Genomic DNA, 19036 nt, shown 5'->3' on the forward strand with positions numbered 1-19036 from the left:
CCCACGGGGGGCGCCCTGCCCCGCGGGCCCCGCCAGAACTCGCGCCTGGGCCTCCCGCTGCTGCTGATGCCGGAGGAGGCGCGACTCCTGGCCGAGATCGGCGCTGTGACCCTGGTCAGCGCCCCGCGCCCGGATCCGCGCCAGCACAGTATGGTAAGGGGCGGGCCTGGGGCGCGACCGCCCGGGACCAGCGGAAGTACAGGCAGGACACCTGGACTCCGCGGGTCGGGTCCCTAAGGTGGGAGGGGTCAGGGCGTCCTGTATTCTGGAAGAATGTGGGTGCAGGAGACTGGGTCCCGGAGTTCGGGTTTGAGGGTGGGAGGGGCCAGGGGGCAGGATTGCTGGCTTCCAAAGGCAGGGTGTACTTGGATCCTGGGGTTCTCGCTGATTGACTTGTCAGGCTCTGGAATCCTTCAAACGCCAGCAAGAGCAAGACTTGCAGGAGCAAAGCGCCCTGGCAGCCGAGGCCCGTGAGACTCGGCGTCAGGAGCTCCTAGAGAAGATCGCGGAGGGCCAGGCTGCGAAGAAGCAGAAGCTGGACCAGGAATCGGGCAGCGGCGGGAGCCAGGAGGCCGGCGGGAGCCAGGCTGCGGCGGAGACTGNTGAGGGTGGGGCTTGTGTCCTGGCACCAGGGGAAGGAAGGGGGAGGTCTTTTGGGAATCCTGGCTGGGAATCTAGGGCCTGGGACTCCCTGGGGGATGGGAAGACCTTGTCCCTGAATTCACCCAACTCTCTTGGATTCATCTCCCCAGGTTCCTCTTCTCCCCAGCCAGGGCCTTCGAATGGGGCGGCCCCCTTGCCCAGATCCGCCCTGCTGGTGCAGCTGGCCACTGCTAGGCCGCGACCCATCAAGGCCAGACCCCTGGATTGGCGCGTCCAGTCCAAAGACTGGCCCCATGCTGGCCGTCCTGCCCATGAGCTTCGCTACAGCATCTACAGAGATCTGTGGGAGCGAGGCTTCTTCCTCAGTGCGGCTGGCAAGTTTGGGGGTGACTTCCTCGTCTATCCTGGTGAGTTCGGGTGGGGACCTCCGCAGTCCGCATGTTTCCTTTTTGTCTTTTCTCAGTGTCTGAAACCTGTGGAAAGACAAGAGACACTTGGACCCAAGCTTGTTTGGAGGGCAGTTTCGTAAACCTCAAAGCACTGTCTCTGACCCCCAGGTTTCACTTAGAGACACTTAGGTATGCACACAAAACGTACAAGAAATCGTCATCGCAGGATCCTTTATATTAGGATATTAGAATATAAGGAAATATATGTATATTATGTAAGGAAATATTAGAAAAGCAGAATTATTTAAAAAAAATTTTTATTGTTCATTTTTGAGAGACAGTGCAAGCAGAGGAAGGGCAGAGAGAGGGGGAGACACAGAATCCAAAGCAGCTTCCAGGCTCCTCACTGTCAGCACAGAGCCTGATGCGGGGCTGGAACCCACAAACCTCGAGATCATGACCTGAGCCGAAGTCGGATGCTTGACCAACTGAGCCACCCAGGTTCCCCCCAGGATGATTATGAATAGGCTGGCAGTTAAACACTGGTGCTAATCGTCAGAGAGGAATGTAGGTCCATGTACATTTATGAAAAGATGATTAAAAGGGGAGAAAACCACTTCTCAAAAACACGTATGGTAAAATATTCTATATTTTATATTATTGCACAGTTGTATGCATGTTATTTAAGTAGCCTTAAAAATTATGGCTCCAGGGGCGCCGGGGTGGCTTAATTGGTTAAGCATCTGACTTCGGCTCAGGTCATGATCTCGTGATTCATGAGTTCAAGTCCCGTGTAGGGCTCTGTGCTGATAGCCCAGAGCCTGGAGCTGCTTCAGATTCTGTGTCTCCCTCTCTCTCTGCCCCTCCCCTCCTTGTGCTCTGTCTCTCTCTCAAAAAAAAAAAAAAAAAAAATTAAAAACAATAAAATAAAATCAGGCCCCAGTGAAAGAATGTGGAAAGAACTTAAGATAAAATGGAGTATGAGCAGACAAAGGGAATCCTATCGAGCAAGTGGAAAAAGGCATGAAAACATGGACTTTCGCCCAAGCGCAGCAGGTTCCTCTGGGAGGAGGTTTGCATCACATGTACGGCCTTTTGCCGTAGCAGCTAATTTTTGAATTTGTAGTAAGAGCAGCTTTATTGTGTAACTAAAAGGTTAAAAAAAAAATAAGTCTGCAGGAAATTCACCCTCTTTGTTCCTCCTGAGAATGCAGAAAGATAGAAGCACCTGATGAGTAGTCAGGTCTTAGCTGTTCGCTGGAGACCGGCTGAGGTGTCCTCAGGGGAGGGGACGGCCTGCATCTCTTCTCAGACCGAACACCTAACTGCGCCACCAGCTTAGGAGCGGAGAACAGTGAGCCTGCCCTGTGCCTTGTGCTCTGCAGATAACCACACTTTCATTACCTTGCTGCTGTGTGTGCGTGTGTGTGTGAGAGAGAAAGATTTCTGTATGTAAGAGATGGTTTTGGTTTTGAAAATGAATATACAATTCACTAAACATATGAATGCTAATATCTAGTTCTTTCTTAAGCTTTCAGTGCAATTTATAAATCTTTTCAACCTAGCAGATTTTGAGGGGATTTTAGTTCAAGTTTGATCCCACTTGCAAAAGGAGTTAAGTAATTTTCGATGTGATAACCTGCATTTTAAATTTTAGTATTTTTTCCTTTTTAACTTCTGCGGTTTTCTGGTTCTGGAACTTGCCGCTGACTCCAATCTAGTAAAGTATAAATGGGGTGTTTTCTGACTGTGTGTGTTCTAATACTTTATTAGACTCACAAAATTTCAGGTTAAAATAGCTCAATCCACCAATAGCTCAATCACACATTTGAAACCGAATCACAAGACTGACTTGTTAGCTCTAAATGGGTCAATATTTCTAAAACAATACATACTCAGTATATGAAATGTACGTGGAATCCTTGTGCCCTGAAGATGAATGGTCAAGGTCTGAACCCTTAAATATTTCTAACGGTAAATCTTCCAGAACCGAAAAGACAGTAAGCCTCTGAGAACAGGTGTGGGGTAACTTCTCAAGTCTTCTGATGCTTCCTTCTCAGCTGGTGTCACGCCACGGAGGGGGCCTGGCTCCCGGCCGGGTTCTTGCCGGGGACCCAGCTGCCAGCCTGGCCTTGTCTTCCGGCAGCCGGGACGCTCCCTCTCGGCTGGCGTCTCGTGGCCCTGCTCTTGTAGCCTCACCGTGCCACCGCTGAATGCCCTGTGTCGTGCCCCCCGGTCCCTTCCCACCCGACCACATGGATCTCGTCCAGGGCACACTGCAGCCCGGGCCACATGCGGCCCCCCGGGTTTTAAAGAGGAAGTGACTGGCACGCAGCCCCGTGCACGTATTTACCTGTGGTGTGTGGCTTCTGTTTGCTCCCGACAGAGGTGTGTACTTGTAACACGGCCACAAGACAGCACTTTCCGTGTGGCCCTTTGCTGAAAACTTTTGTTAACTCCTTTATCCCACCTGTTCGTTACTCCATCCTACTGTACATTCTTTTCTCACGTCTTTCACTCTGTTAGTGTCACTTCTCCCTGGACATTTACATGCCGTCCCGTGTGTTCCTCAGGGCTCTTACGTCACGACAGTGACATATTCGGGTACTTGTTCTGTTTGTTTTTTAAGTCCGAGCATGCTCTTCGTGCGTGGCAGCCTGCTGCCCCGCCCCATGAGGTGTATCGTTGGCTTTTCCAAGTTGGTACACTGTTTGCATTTGACTGGCTGTATGATATCCAGTCTTACAAAGAGACCCTAAATTTAACAAGTCCGTGGTTTGGTTGTTTCTGTTTCTTAGCGGTTGTAAATGATAACGGGGTGAACGGCTGTATTCTGCATTTTGGGGCTGCTAGCCTTGTAAGAAAAAACTTCAGGAGTGGAATTGCTGAGTCCCACAACAGCTATTTTTAGATATTCATACTGATCGCTAAAACGATTCCCGTGTCCTACCTATGGACAGTGTCTCCCAGCCGTCTGCCCTGGAAATCGCCACTTGTTTCTGTCTCTCACCCAGGTGACCCGCTTCGTTTCCACGCCCACTACATCGCTCAGTGCTGGGCTCCCGGGGACCCCATTCCCCTCCAGGACCTGGTTTCCGCCGGCCGCCTGGGAACCAGCGTCAGGAAGACGCTGCTCCTGTGCTCCCCTCAGCCTGACGGGAAGGTGGTCTACACCTCCCTGCAGTGGGCCAGCCTGCAGTGAACGCCGGAGGCCCAGGGGGACGCGCCGCATCTGTGGAAGGAGCCTTTCTATGTGGCCCCATGCTCGTCTCTGCGCGGGAGGCCTCAACACCCTCCTACCTCTCTCTGCGGTTAGATTTTGAGTCCGGATTTATAAACACTACATCCTTTTTACTTCCCTCCCTGTTTCAAAGTACTTATTGGCTGTGATGTTTTTGTAGTTACCTGTTTCCAAACTGTGAGCTTCTTGAGGGTGAAGACTGGGTTTGTTTCATCTGTTTTCTACGGGGCGCAGGTCCCAAGAAGTCTCAGTAAACTTGTTGAATAAACATGGAGTCTGTGAGTTCATCCCGATGGCAGCCGTGGGAAGCGTGGGCCTTTGCATCTGTTTAAGCCGATGAGGGAAAGGCCTGAAGGAGTCACTCCTCTAGGAGGCGCCCCGCGGACTGACACCTGAAACCTGGTCTTTCTGATTGCAAAGTCGGACTCTGCCCACCACACTGAGCTTCCTGTTGAAAAGATTTTCACAGAACATTTCAGACGCGTACAAAGGCATAAATAAAATAACACATGAAGAAAAGAAGGACGTGAGTTTGCAGTTTCAGGGCAGGAGTCAGGGGAGGGCGGGGAATGTCCAGAAAGGCACTTGGGGCTTGTGGAATGCTGGTGGTCTTTTTCTTGGCCTGGGTGGTGTTTCTTTGGGTGTGTAGAATTATTTATACCATACGCCTGTACTTTTATTTTTTATTTTTTGTTTAGTTTTTAAAAAAATCTTTTAAGAGAGAGAGACAGATCATGAGCAGGGGAGGGTCAGAGAGAGAGAGACAGAATGTGAAGCAGGCTCCAGGCTCTGAGCTGTCAGCACAGAGCCCAACGTGGGGCTCGAACCCACAAGCCATGAGATCATGACCTGTGCTGAAGTTGGATGCTTAACTGACTGAGCCACCCAGGTGCCCCCTGTTTCTTCCTAATTTTAGAGAGAGCACGTGTGTGTGTGCTATTGTGGCAGGAGGAGGGGCAGAGAGAGACAGAGAATCCTAAACAGGCTCCACACTTGGGGCAGAGCCTGATGTGGGGCTTTACCCCACAACCCTGGGACCATGACCTGAGCCAAACTCAAGAGTCATGGATGCCCGACTGACTACGCCACCCAGGTGTCCCATAATTCATTTTTTGTGCATGTGCTGTGTTCCACCATTTTTTACAAAAGCTGACACACATGTGAATAAAACACTTGTGAGATGATTCATATAGCGACCTTCCTGCTTCAGAAATGTACTTCAGGGGCGCCTGGGTGGCTCAGTCAGTTAAGCGTCCAACTTCGCCTCAGGTCATGATCTCACAGTTCCAGCAGTCCATGAGTTCAAGTCCCACATCAGGCTCTGTGCTGACAGCTCAGAGCCTGGAGCCTGCTTCAGATTCTGTGGCTCCCTCTCTCATTGTCTCTCCCCTGCTTGCACTCTGTCTCTGTCTCTCTCTGTCTCTCAAAAATAAATAAATATTAGGAGCACCTGGGTGGCTCAATTGGTTAAGTGTCTGACTTTGGCTCAGGTCATGATATGGCTGGTGAGGTTGAGTGCCGCTTCAGTCTCTGTGCTGACAGCTCAGAGCCTGGAACCTGTTTCAGATTCTGTCTCTTCCCCCCCCCGCCACTTGTGCTCACTCTCTCTGTCTCTCTTTCCCTAATATAAATAAACATTAGAAAATAATGATAAACATTTTTTAAAAAGTACTTGAACGTTACTGGTACCAACTTCCAATATTTATAGGTATTTTTTAAAATGTATAGTTTAGTCACATAGATTTCGTTACTGAAGTATAATCACACAGTAATGATTCTGGGGCTGAAAGTCTGTATCTTTAGTTTTTTGGTTTTTTTTTAATGTTTATTTATTTCTAGGAGAGAGAGAGAGAGACAGCGTGAGCAGGGGAGGGTCAGAGAGAGAGGGAGTCACAGTCTGAAACAGGCTCCAGGCTCTGAGCTGGCAGTCAGCACAGAGCCTGACGCGGGGCTCGAACCCACGAACCGCGAGATCATGACCTAAGCGAAAGTCGGACGCTTAACCGACTAAGCCACCCAGGTGCCCCTGTATCTTTAGTTTTTAAGTTTCTGTGTCCCCAGTGTCTTCCTTCTCTCCTACCCTGCTCGGTAAACACATTTGCTAGAAGCACAATTGCCGGTAAGCTTAGATTAATTTAAAACAGGACACTGACCCTGGCCTGGTTAACACTCTGTTCTTTGTGCCTCTTTGGTAACTGACTTGTAAATATCTTTTCCAGGCTCTCTCTTCTCTACAACAAAGTACTTAGTTGACTCAATACTCAGTACCGATGTCTTCTCTCAGGAATTCCTCACTAAAAAACGTGTGGATGCCTGGCTGGCCCATTCGGTAGACTCTTGATCTAAGGGTCGTGAGTTTGAGCTCCACGCTGGGCCTAGATCTTGCTTAATCAAAACTGTAAGGACATCCGCATTCAAAAAAAAAAAAAATTCCAGATATGGACCTCATACTCTTTATAAACATTAACTCAAAATGGATCGTAGACGTCAGTATAAAATGCCGAGCTAGACAACTCGTGTGAGGTCAGGAGAAAACGTGGACGGCCGTGGGCGTGGCAGCGACGCTCCAGACAACAGCAAGGGTGTAGGGTGCACCGGTGAACAAATCGGTAAGCTGGGCTTCATTACAATTAACAACTGTGAGAAAATCCTGCCAAAGGCACAGCTGGTAAAGGACTGTCGTCCAAAATATTTTGTTTGTAAGTCTTACAAGGCAACAATGAGAACAACCTGAGCGAAACAGGCCAGAGGCCCTAACCGACGCCTCGCTGAAGGAGTCCCCCAGCCGGCGGGCAGAGAAGGTGCCCCGGCCCTGTGTCCTCAGAGCCGAGCAAATGCAAGCGACACCAGGACACCGCTACGTGTCTGCGCGAAGGGCGAAGTCCGCACCGACGCCACCAAATGCTCGTGACGCGTGGAGCGCCAGGACCTCGGGTTCGGCGGCCTTCGGCAGCCGGTGGGAGCCGCTTGGGAGGAAGGAGTGGAGGCTTCTCACAAAACCTGAGCACACTCTCAGCGTCCCCGCTGTCCCCGGCGGGACATTTACGCCCCCACAGCCTGCACGCGTGTGTTTTCAGTACAGCGCTGTTCGTAACGCCAAAACCTGGGCGCAACCAAGGTGCTTTGTAGATGAATGAACAAATACACCCTGGTCCCCAAAGACAGTGGGATGCTATGCAGTGCTAAAGAGCCAAAATGTCAAGCCACCAAAATACATGGAGGATCCTTTTTTTTTTTTTTAAGTTTACTTATTTTGATAAAGGGAGAGAGAGCGCGAGCAGGGGAGAGGCAGAGAGAGAAGGAAAGAGAATCCCAAGCAGGCTCTGCACTCGCAGGAACTCACAAACTGTGAGATCACAACCTGAGCCGGAATCAGGAGGACACTTAACTGACGAGCCGCCCAGGCGCCCCATGGAGGACCCTTAAAGGCACACTCCTCAGTGAGAGAAGCCAGTCTGAAAGGGCTGTGTGCCGTGCGGGTCCGACTGTATGACGTTCTGGAAAAGGCAGAACCGGAGACAGTGAAAAGCTGAGTGGCTGATGGGCTGGGGAGGAGGAGCAAAGAGAAGTCTTAGGCCAGCGAAATTAGTCTGTGAGACCAAAATGTTGGATACGTGTCATCATGTATCTGTCCAAACCCACAGAAGGCACAGCACCACGAGTGATCCCTGATGTAAACTAGCCTCAGTGCTAAAGACATGTCGCGTGGGCTCCTTGGTGGTAACAAATGTACCCTCGGCGGGGGAGGGGGGGTTGTTGAGGAGGGGAGAGGCAGGCTGCACATGAGTGGGGGCAGGGGGCACACGGGAATCTCTTTACCTCCCTCTGTACCTTTGCTTCATACCTAAAACGGGTCTAAGAAAAACCCGTATAGGTGCTGCCTTTCAAATGCTGTAGACCGTATCTGATCACTTCACTCCACCTCCACAGCCACACGTTGGCTAAAGCAACGATGTTACACACGTGGGGGGCTGTAGTGGCTTCCTGACTCATGGACTCCACACCCTTGCCCTTCTCTTGTCGGTTTTTAACAGAATGGCTGGCGTAATTGGGTCAAAAGGTGGGTCAGACCGTGTCCCTCCTCTTTAGAACTAACAGTTTCATCTCAAAGTCAAAGCAAAGGCCCTACGTTGCATGTTCCCCGTCCCCATCCGTGCCCCCCTCTTTGCTTATGCTGCTCCCACCACACAGGCTCCCGTGACTCTACTGGGAATGCCCTTCCTCTGACGGCCACATGGTCTTGTCCCCCACTGCCCGCTGGCCCTTCCTTCCATGTCATCTTCTCAGGCCTTCCATGGTAACCTGACCTGGAAATTGAACACCCCTCCCGTATGCCCCTTCCTTCTTGATTCATTGGCCTCATATTGATCACTAGTGTGATTTATAATGAGAAATAGACATTTGGTCTTCAGCCTCATTCCTGGCACAGACCTCCTAAAACCCTCAAAGTTTCTCAAGAGCAGCAAAGGTGTCTTGATATTTCTAAGAAAGCCCCTTCAGTCACACCTGGGATTATGTTAATGAAGTGGCCTCCAGGTATGAGAGGGCGGCTGAAGGCTGGGTCACTCACAAACTGCCAGTGATTTAATTACTCGTGTCCATGGAATGAAGCCACCATAAACATGCTGAAAAATGGGGTTTGAGAGCTTGTGGATGGCTGAACACATGGAGGTGCGGGCAGAGCAGTGTGCCCAGAGGGTGCATGGAGCCCCAAGTCCTGTCCCCACACCTGGCCCTGGGCATCTGTCCCCTCTGCTGTTCCTGAGCTACATTCTTCTGTAATAAACCAGTAATAGGGTAAGGAACGTGTTCCTCTGAGTTCTGTGAGCCGCTCTAGCCAATTAATGAACTGGAGGAGGGGTTTGTGAGAAACATCAATCTGTAGATGATGCACACATAGAGTTATCCATATATTTAACTTTTTTTAAGTTAAAAATTTTTTATTTTTATTTATTTTGAGAGAGAGTGAGCGTGCGTGTAAGCAGAGGAGGGGCAGAGAGAGAGAGGAAGAGAGAGACAGTCCCAAATCCCGAGCTGGCTCCTCGCTGCCAGTGGGAAGCCCAATGTGGGACTCGATCCAACAAGCCACAAGGTCATGACCTGAGCCAAAATCCAGAGTCAGATGCTCAACCGGCTGAGCCACCCAGGCGCCCCTGTTATTCATACATTTAACAATTTAGTGACTATTAACTATAGCTGAGCCTCTTCTAAGACACTGATCACTAGGAAAGATGAGACCCCTGCTCCCCTATAACTTTTTCATCTGGGAGCTAATCTGTAAACAAGAAAGGAAAAATGAACAAGGGTTGAAAGACAGCAATACGTGGTGAGGGTAAGAGTGATGATGCTGACAGAGCTTTCCTTGCGCGGACACGGCCCTCCGCACTCCGTGTGGCCTCATCAGTCCTCCCCAGGACCCCATGAGGTCAGCCCCGCCAACACCCCCATTTCACAGGGCAGGAAGCTGAGGCAGGGAAGGGTTGAGAAACTTGTCCAGGGGATTTCAGTGAGCAAGGGGTTGCAGGACTTTGATCCTGGGGTCTGGCTGGAGTGAAGCTGCCTCTCCGAGGAGGGGTGCTGCCCACTGGGAGCACAGGGCGGCAGCGCAAAGCAGCGCTGAAGAAGGCAGCTCTGGGGCCAGACCATCTCAGCTCCAGCGTTGGCCTGACCTCCTTTGAGAGACTGTGCTACAAACGGACGACTGCCAGACCACACGCGAGACAGAATTCTGACCCACAGCCTGGGGCCACCTGCCGGGTCAGCCTGCCACCTCTAGTAGCCCCACAGGAAGCCAAATGATACCCCTGTAACAATCGCTCCAAAATGGCCAGGGCCCGAGGAGTGACCGCCAGCTCCTCTCATCTGTGTCCCTGGCTCTAATTTAGGACCGACAGATATGCTCCCCTAACCACTAACATAGGACAGTGACTGGCGGCGAGCCTGCCTCANGAGCTGCCTCTCCGAGGAGGGGGTGCTGCCCACTGGGAGCACAGGGCGGCAGCGCAAAGCAGCCCTGAAGAAGGCGGCTCTGGGGCCAGAACATCTCAGCTGCAGCGTTGGCCTAACCTCCTTTGAGAGACTGTGCTACAAACGGACGACTGCCAGAACACACGCGAGACAGAATTCTGACCCACAGCCTGGGGCCACCTGCCGGGTCAGCCTGCCACCTCTAGTAGCCCCACAGGAAGCCAAATGATACCCCTGTAACAATCGCTCCAAAATGGCCAGGGCCCGAGGAGTGACCGCCAGCTCCTCTCATCTGTGTCCCTGGCTCTAATTTAGGACCGACAGATATGCTCCCCTAACCACTAACATAGGACAGTGACTGGCGGCGAGCCTGCCTCAGCTCCCCTGGACCCACGGGCTCCGGGGAGCCGCACCCGCGTTCCTTGGTCTCCACTTCCTGATGTCCCACTCCGCTTGCCTTTGCGTTTCAGCCACAGTGGGCGTTGTTTCTTCTCCNGGTGACTGGCGGCGAGCCTGCCTCAGCTCCCCTGGGCCCATGGGCTCCACTTCCTGATGTCCCACTCCGCTTGCCTTTGCGTTTCAGCCACAGTGGGCGTTGTTTCTTCTCCTTTGCCTGGTCTCCGTCGCTTTCCGCGTCGTGTAAGCTTGGGCAGGCTTGGTGCCTCAGATCTGCCCCTGCACGATAGGACTGATGACCACATTAGTGGCTCCGTCATGAGGGATGGTAGCTTCCCTGGCAGGGCTCCTGAGGCAATGCTGGGGACTCAGTACGTCAACACACGCACACTTCTAACGGTGACCAGTGAACTGCTGGTCAATGGCATTTCTCCAGACGGAAAGGGGCTGGAGGAAAGACTGGCACTCCTCACTTCACGGAGCTCTGCGGTTTTTACAGACTGAAGGTTTGGGCAAACTTGCATCACGCAAATATACTGGTGCCATTTTTCCCAACAGCATTTGCTCACTTCGTGTCTCTGGGTCACGTTTTGGTAATTATCCCAATGCTTCAAGCTTTATCATGATTATTATATTTGTGTTGGTGGTCTGTGAGCAGCGATCTTTGATGTCCCCATTGTCGTTGTTTTGGGGCGCCACGAACCACACCCTCATAAGACGGCAACTTAATAAATGTTGTGTGTGTGTGTGTGTGTTCCGACTGCTCCACCGACCGCCCATCCCCATCTCTCTCCCTCTCCTTGGGCCTCCCTGTTCCCAGAGACACAACAGTAGTGACATCAGGCCCGTTGACACCCTGCAGTGGCTCCAAGTGTCCTCGTGAGAGGCAGAGTCACGCGTCTCTCCCTGTAAATCAGAATAAGCGAGAAGTGAGTAAGCTCCATGAGGAAGGCGTGTCGAAGGCCGAGCAGGCCAGAAGCTGGGCCTGTGGTGCCAGACAGGAGGGTGCAAATGCGAAGGAGGGGTTCGTGAAGGATGTTGGANCCAACCTGACAATAAACTATATTTAAAAAAAGTAAAAAAATAAATGTCCCCAAGGGAGCCCCCTGTGACATATGGTCCTTAATGGCTAAGGGGACAGCATGGCTCATTGGCCAGCCTCTGTTTTTCCTTGCCCCAGTGTTCATGCAGTGGGCTCTGGACAAAGTAGCCATGGTGGCAGAGACTAGGGCACTTGGAAGTCTCGTATTATGGTCTGTCTTTCATCAAGAGTGATTGAATTACAGACACTGCTTAATGTCCGTCGCTTGAGTTGCGGAGACCAACACTGGGTCCTTGGTAATGTATCATTCCTATGGAAGCAGATCAGACAAGTGTTTGCAAGATGATTTCATCCCCGGTGGAATGGACACCGATGGGGTCTAACTAGTATGTGTGTGTGTGTGCCCTGAGTTGTAAGATGTACCCCTTTAGCTGTGCAGTGTGATCAGTTTTGGCAAATGTAGAACTCATTTAAAAACCACCACCACAATCAATACGTAAAACATTGCCATCACTCCTAAAAATTCCATGCTGAGCTTTCCAGTCAACCTGATGGAAGTAAACAGCAACCAGCCTTCCTTCTCTGCAGGTTAGTTCTGCTCATTGCAGAACTTCACAGGAGTGAAATCATAGACTATGTGCTCTGTCATATCTGCCTCTTTTGTGCAGTATGTTCTGAAAAACTCATCCATTTTATTGATAGCTTTTAAAATTTCATTCCTCTAATAATTAGAGATGTTGAGCATTTTTCTTGTGTTCATTGTTATTTATATATCTTCTTTGAGAAATGTCTGTTCAAATTGTTTTGCTCACACGGGAGGGTTTTGCTATTATTTGTACAAGTCTTTATTTGTTCTATATATAATCCTCTATCAGACACACACACATACACACAGACTTTTCTTAGTCTTGGCTTGTTTTTTCCATTACCAGTTCTGTCTTTTGAAGAGCATATGTTTTTAATTTTATGAAGTCCAAAAATCTTTTTTGGTTATTGTTTGTGCTTTTTGTTCCTCGCTAAGAGATTGTAAAGATTTTTAAAAATATTTTCTTTTAGATGCCTTACGGTTTTGACTTTTGCTATTAGGTCTTAGATCCATTTCATGTGAATTATTGTGTATGATGTGAGGTAAAGGTCAAGGTTCTTTTTTTTTTTCCCAAATAGGTATCTGGTTGTTGCAGCAACACTTGTTGAGGTGATTATCTTTTCCTCAAGGAAGTACTTCTGTCCCTTTGTTAAAAGTCAACGAATCACATGTGTTTACCTCTGGCATCTCTGTTGTTTCTTTTTTTCACCTATCTCTATGCAAATACCGCACCATTCATTACATTTGTTCCTTTCACAGGAAGTCTTGGGGTAAGAAGATGTCCAATTTTATTCTTTTTCAGAAATGTTGTACTATTATTGCTTTATTTAAAGTTTATTTATTTATTTTGAGAGAGAGAAAGAGTGCATGAGTTGGGGAGGGGCAGAGAGAGGGAGCCAGAGAGAATCCCAAGCAGGCTCCAAACTGTCAGCACAAAGCCCGATGAGGGGCTTGATCCCATGACCCTGAGATCATGACCTGAGCCTAAATCAAGAGTCGGACACTCAACCGGCTGAGGCACCCAGGCGGCCCTATTATTGCTTTTATATCTCCACATACATGTTAGTATCAGCGTGTCAGCTGCTAAAACAGCTAGTTGGGATTTTTAAATAATTATTTATTTATTTAAGTAATCTCGATACCCGACATGGGGCTGGAATACATGACCCCGAGATCAAGAGTTACAGGCTCTTCCAACTGAATCAGCCAGGTGCCCCAACTCTTTGGGGTTTTGATTTGGCTTGCTTATCAGTTTAGAGTGACCTGATATCTTGACAATGTTGAGTATTTTATTATGTCTTAATTTTAATTCCAGTTAGTGAACATACAGTATAATATTAGTTTGTGTAAACATAGTGATTCAACAATTCCACACATCACCCAGTGCTCATCACAATAAGTGCGCTCTTTAATCCCCATCCCTTATTTAACCCGTCCCCCGCCCACCTCCCCTCAGATGACCGTCAGTGTGTTCTCTGTAGTTAAGAGTCTGTTTCTTGGTTTCTTTTTTTTTTTTCTCTTTGATCTTTTGTCTTGCTTCTTAAATTCCACATATGAATGAAATCAAATGGTATTTTTCTCTGGCTTATTTTGCTTACCATTATACTCTTTAGTTCCATCTATGTCATTGCAAATGACAAGACTTCATTCTTATGACAATGTTGAGTCTTTTGTTTGTTTATATTTTAAGTAGGCTCCATGCCCAACATGGGGCTTGAACTCACAACTCCAAAAGCAAGAGTTGCATGCTCCATCAACTGAGCCAGCCAGGCGCCCCCAACGTTGAGTCTTTCAATCAATAAATGTGGTATCTCTTTTTTTCAGTTCTTTAATTTCTTTTAGCTAAGTATTTTGGTTTTCAGTCTTCAGATCTTACACATCTATACTTATCCCTACATGTGTATGCTTTTTGGAGCTATTATATTTTAATTTTGATTTACAATTGTTCCTTGTTAATTTATAGAATAAAATTCAATTGATATTCGTTCCCCTTTAATCTGGATACCTTTTATTCCTTACACTGTCTTAATGCTAGCCAGTTCTGAATAGAAATTGCGAGACTATCATTAATTTGTTTCACAGGGTAAAAGCATTCAGTATTTTAGTTAAAGGCTTTTCATAGATCCTCTTCTTTTTTTTTTAAGTTTACTCATTTATTTTGAGAGAGAGAAAGTATGAGCAGGTGAAGGACAGAAAGAGAGCAAGAGAGAGAATCCCAAGCAGGCTCTGTGCTGTTACCACAGGGCCTGATGTAGGGCTCAAACTCACAAACTTTGAGCTCATGACCTGAGCCAAAACCAAGAGTTGGACGCTTAACTGACTGAGCCACCCAAGCATCTTGATGCTCTTCATTTAAAAATATTTTTATTTATTCATTTTGAAAAAGAAAGAGAGAGTGCCGGAGGGGGAGCAACAGAGAGAGGGAGAGAGAATCCCAAGCAGGCCCTATGCTGTCAGCACAGAGCCTAATGTGGGGCTCTATCTCACTACCATGAGATCATGATCTGAGCTGAAATCAAAAGTTGTATGCTTAACCAACTGAGCCACCCAAGTGCCCCCACTGATGCTCTATTTATCTGATTAAGGAAGTTCCCTTCTATCCCCATACAGCTGCGCATTTTATTTATCAAATCTTTGTGCATGCATTTATATCATGATGTTTTTTCTTTGTTAGTCTATTAATGCGGTGGATTACCTTTATTGATTTTCAGATGTTCAGCTAGCCTGTTATCTGAGGATATATCACGCATGGTTGTGAGGCTAGGATTCTTTTAATATATTATTGGCTTTTCTTTACCACTATTTTGGTAAGGATTTTAGCACTTATGTTTTTAGGGCTGTTGGTCTGCAGATTTCTTTCCTTGTACTGTCTTAGTCTGATTTGATTTTGGAATAATGTTTGCTCATAATATTGTTCAAAGTTTTCCTTTCTCTTCTACTTCCTGGAAGAGATTGTATAGAATTGTATTTTCCCCCCAAATGTTTGGTGGTTCATGCCAGTGAAAACATTGTGGCTGGGAGTTTTCCTTGTTGGAAAGTTGTTTAAACTACAAATGCAATTTAGTATTTTTTTTTACACTTACTTGTATATTTTTAATTTAATGTATATTTATGTACCAATGATTATTTATTCATATAATTTCTTTCTTTTTTTACAAATAGTTTATTGTCAAATTAGTTTCCACATNAATTTAGTATTTTAAAGAATATTAAGGTTATTTCTTCTTGAACGAATCTTGGTAGTTTGTGACTTTCTGGAATTGGTCCATTCAAGGACATAGAGGTTGTTATGCCAAGTGAAATAAGTCAGATCAAGAGAGACAAATATGACTCTACTCATAAGTAGAATTCAAAAGAAACAAACAAACAGCAGAATTAGACCTATAAATACAGAGAACAAACTCTTGGTTGCCAGCAGGGAGGAGGATGGAGGAATGGGCAAAATGGGGGAAGGGGAGTGGGAGATACAGGATTCCAGTTGTGGAGGGAGTCACAGGAATACAATGCACTGCACAGCGAATATGGTCAATGATACTGTAATAGCAATGTGATGGGGCAGAGAGTAGTTTGTGTTTTTTTTANTTCGCTACACATAACACCCTCAAGGTCCATCCGTGTTGCTACACATGGCCAGATTTCATTGTTTGTCATTGCCATGGAGTATTCCAAGGTATAGATAAACCACATCTTCTTGATCCATTCGTCTGTTGATGGACACTTAGGCTCTTTCCATGTTTTAGCTATTGTTGAGAGTGCTGCTATGAACAGAGAGTAGTTATAATTTGGTGAACACAGTACAACGTATAAACCTGTCAAATCACTAAGTTGTACACCTAAAATTAGTGTAACATTTTGTGTCAATTATATTTTTAAAAAAAGGAGTTGGACCATTCAAGCTGCCAAATTTTGGGGCACAGAGTCTGCAGTGTTCTCTTATATTCTATTAATGTCAGTGTGGTTTGTAGTGATATCGCATCACTACAAGTTGTATCTTCCATTTTTCATGATTAGCCTGGCTAGACATTGTCAATTTTATTGGTCTTTTTAAAGAATCAGCAGTGGGTTTCATTGACTTTTGTTACTGTTTTTCTATTTTCAGACTCACTGATTTCTTCCCTTTATCATGTTCACTTTGGGGTGAGTCGTTCTTCTTTTCCTTGTGTTTTAAGATGGAAGCTTAGGTTACTGACTAGAAACCGTCTTTTTTTTTTTTTCTAGGAGAGAGACAGAGAGAAAGCGTGAGCAGGGGAGGGCCAGAGAGAGGGGGAGTCACAGACTGAAACAGGCTCCAGGCTCTGAGCTCGCAGTCAGCAGAGCCCGACGCGGGGCTCGAACCCACGAACAGCGAGATCATGACCCAAGCGAAAGTCAGACGCTTAACAGACTAAGCCACCCAGGCGCCCCTGTCTTTTTTTTTTCAATATGAGCACTTATTGCTCGTACTTTCCTCCTAAACACGTTAGCTGCATCCCACAAAGTTTAGTATGCTGTTTTAATTTTCATTCAATTCAAAATATTTTCAATTTTCCTTGAGCTCCTCTTTGCCCCATGAATTGTTTAGAAGTGTGTTGTTGGATTTCCAAATAGCTGAAGATTTTCCAGATTATCTTTTTAAAACATTTTTAGAATTTTTTATTTTAGAGAGAGAGAGCATGAGTGGGGAAGAGGGACAGAGAGAGATGGAGAGAAGGCGAGAGAGAATCTCAAGCAGGCTCCAACTTAGCACTGAGCCCAACATGGGGCATAATCCCACAACCCTGGGGTCACACGGTGAGCTGAATCAAAGAGTCGGGCATTCAATCAACTGAGCCACTCAGATGTTCCCAGATTATCTTTCTAGTAATAGATTTTAACTTAAATTCCATTAGAGTCTGAAAAGAAGTGATGTAGGATATTCCTTCTTTTAAATAACTTGAGCTTTTTTTTTTTTTTGTATCCAAAGATATGAACTGTCTTGGCCAATATTCCATGTATACTTGAAAAGACTATGTATTTTGCTGTTGGTTGAGTTCTCTGTGTCAATTAGGTCAAGTTGGTTGATAGAGTAGCTAAGGTTTTCTATATCCTTGCTGACTTGCTCTTTGCTCTATCAATTACCAAGGGAGTCCCTGACCATGTTGTTGATTTACCTATTTGTCCTCTTTTTTTAATTTTTTAATGTTTGTTTTTTTTTTAATTTCAAGGAGAGAGAGAGAGAGAGAGAGACAGCGTGAGCAGGGGAGGGTCAGAGGGAGAGGGAGTCACAGACTCTGAAACAGGCTCCAGGCTCTGAGCTGGCAGTCAGCACAGAGCCCGACGCGGGGCTCGAACCCACGAACCACGAGATCATGACCTAAGCGAAAGTCGGACGCTTAACTGACTAAGCCACCCAGGCGCCCCTGTCCTCTCATTTTTGACAGTTTTTGCTTTCTGTGTTTTGAAGCTCTGTGGTTTTGTGCATACACGTTTAGGATTCCTATGTCTTCTTCGTGAACTGACACTTTTTATCCCTGATAGCTTTCTTGTTCAAAAGCCTACTTGATCTGGTATTTTTTACTGTATTGTCTTGGAGAGTATGGCCACTTTGGTAGATAGAAATCCGCTGTTTCCTCCTCCCAATTACCAAAGACATCCACACCCTAGTCCCTGAGACCTGTGAGCATGTTACCTTACAGGCCAGAGGGACTTTGCAAATGTGACTAAATAAAGTACCTGATTATTTGGATGGCCCAATGTATTCACAGGCTTCTTGTTAGAGGGAGGCCGAAGGGTCAGAGCCAATGGCAGGGGGTAGGAGGACAGAAACAAGAGGCTGCAGTGACGGAAGGAAGGGGTCGGCAGCCTGCCTCCGGAAGCTGGAAAGGCAAGGGGATGGATTCTCACTGCAGAGCTACCAAAAGCGAGGAGCACTGTTGATGCCTTGGCATTAGCCCAGTGGTTTTGTACTTGTGACTTCCAGAACCGTAAGACAAATCTTTGTTGCTGACAGTCACCAAGTGTGTGGCAATTTGTTATAGCAATCACAGGAACCTAACACACCTACTTAAGCTTAACCTCTGATTAGTGTTTGAAAAATATATTTTTTATCCTTTTACTTCCTGTAGACTGCACATGGCTGGGTCATAGTGGTGTTAATCCAGTCCTATACTCTCTGCCATTTAGTTGTGCTTTCACCATTTACATTTAATATAATTATTGATAAGGTTGATTTTAGGTTTATCATTTTACTGTTTGCTCTTCAGTTTTCCCTCTCTTGCCTTCCTTTGCCTTTTAGGTATATTTTTAAGATTTCATTTTTTAAAATTAATTAACTTTTTAAGTAGGCTCCACACCCAGCATCAATGGGCTTAACCTCAAGACCCCTGAGATCAAGACCTGAGCTGAGGTCAAGAGTCAAATACTTAACTGACTGAGGCACCTAAATCTATCTGTCTGTCTATCTATTTTTAAGTAGGCTCCACACCCAGGGTGGAGCCCAATGTGGGGCTTGAACTCAAGATCCTAAGATCAAGACCTGAGCTGTGATCGAGGTCCTTACCTGATGCTTAAATGACTAAGCTACCGAGGCACCCCTAAGTATTCCATTTTATCTATTGGTGTTTTAACTGTAACTCTGTATGTTGTTTTTAAAGTAGCTGTTGTAGGTGTTATACAAACCTAATTTCACAGAGTCTACATAGAGTTAATATTTCACCTCTTTCAGAGACACAAAGAAATCTTACAAGTGTACAGGGCCTTCACCCTCACCCTCCTATGCTGCAGGTGTTGTATGTATTACACCTACATTCATCCAAAGTCCCCCAGACAACGTTATTGGCTTTGCTTTCAACAGT

The 19036-nt window shown here is 46.9% G+C and overlaps 1 protein-coding gene across 2 annotated transcripts in view; it reads left to right on the plus strand.

The window, feature by feature from the left end:
* Positions 1 to 4501, plus strand: part of TSEN34 (tRNA splicing endonuclease subunit 34) — a 5325-nt gene extending 824 nt beyond the window's left edge. For both annotated transcript variants that reach the window (XM_077757040.1, XM_077757041.1), the window contains exons 3-5: positions 9 to 153; positions 401 to 1010; positions 4007 to 4501. In XM_077757040.1, the coding sequence (XP_077613166.1) occupies positions 9 to 153; positions 401 to 1010; positions 4007 to 4194 (943 nt within the window). In that variant the 3' untranslated portion in view covers positions 4195 to 4501. The remainder of the gene's footprint in view (positions 1 to 8; positions 154 to 400; positions 1011 to 4006) is intronic.
* The last annotated feature ends 14535 nt before the right edge of the window (positions 4502 to 19036 follow it).

This window comes from Crocuta crocuta, unplaced genomic scaffold (genome assembly GCF_008692635.1).
Source record: "Crocuta crocuta isolate KB4526 unplaced genomic scaffold, BGI_CrCroc_1.0 scaffold142, whole genome shotgun sequence".
Taxonomy (NCBI): domain Eukaryota; kingdom Metazoa; phylum Chordata; class Mammalia; order Carnivora; family Hyaenidae; genus Crocuta; species Crocuta crocuta.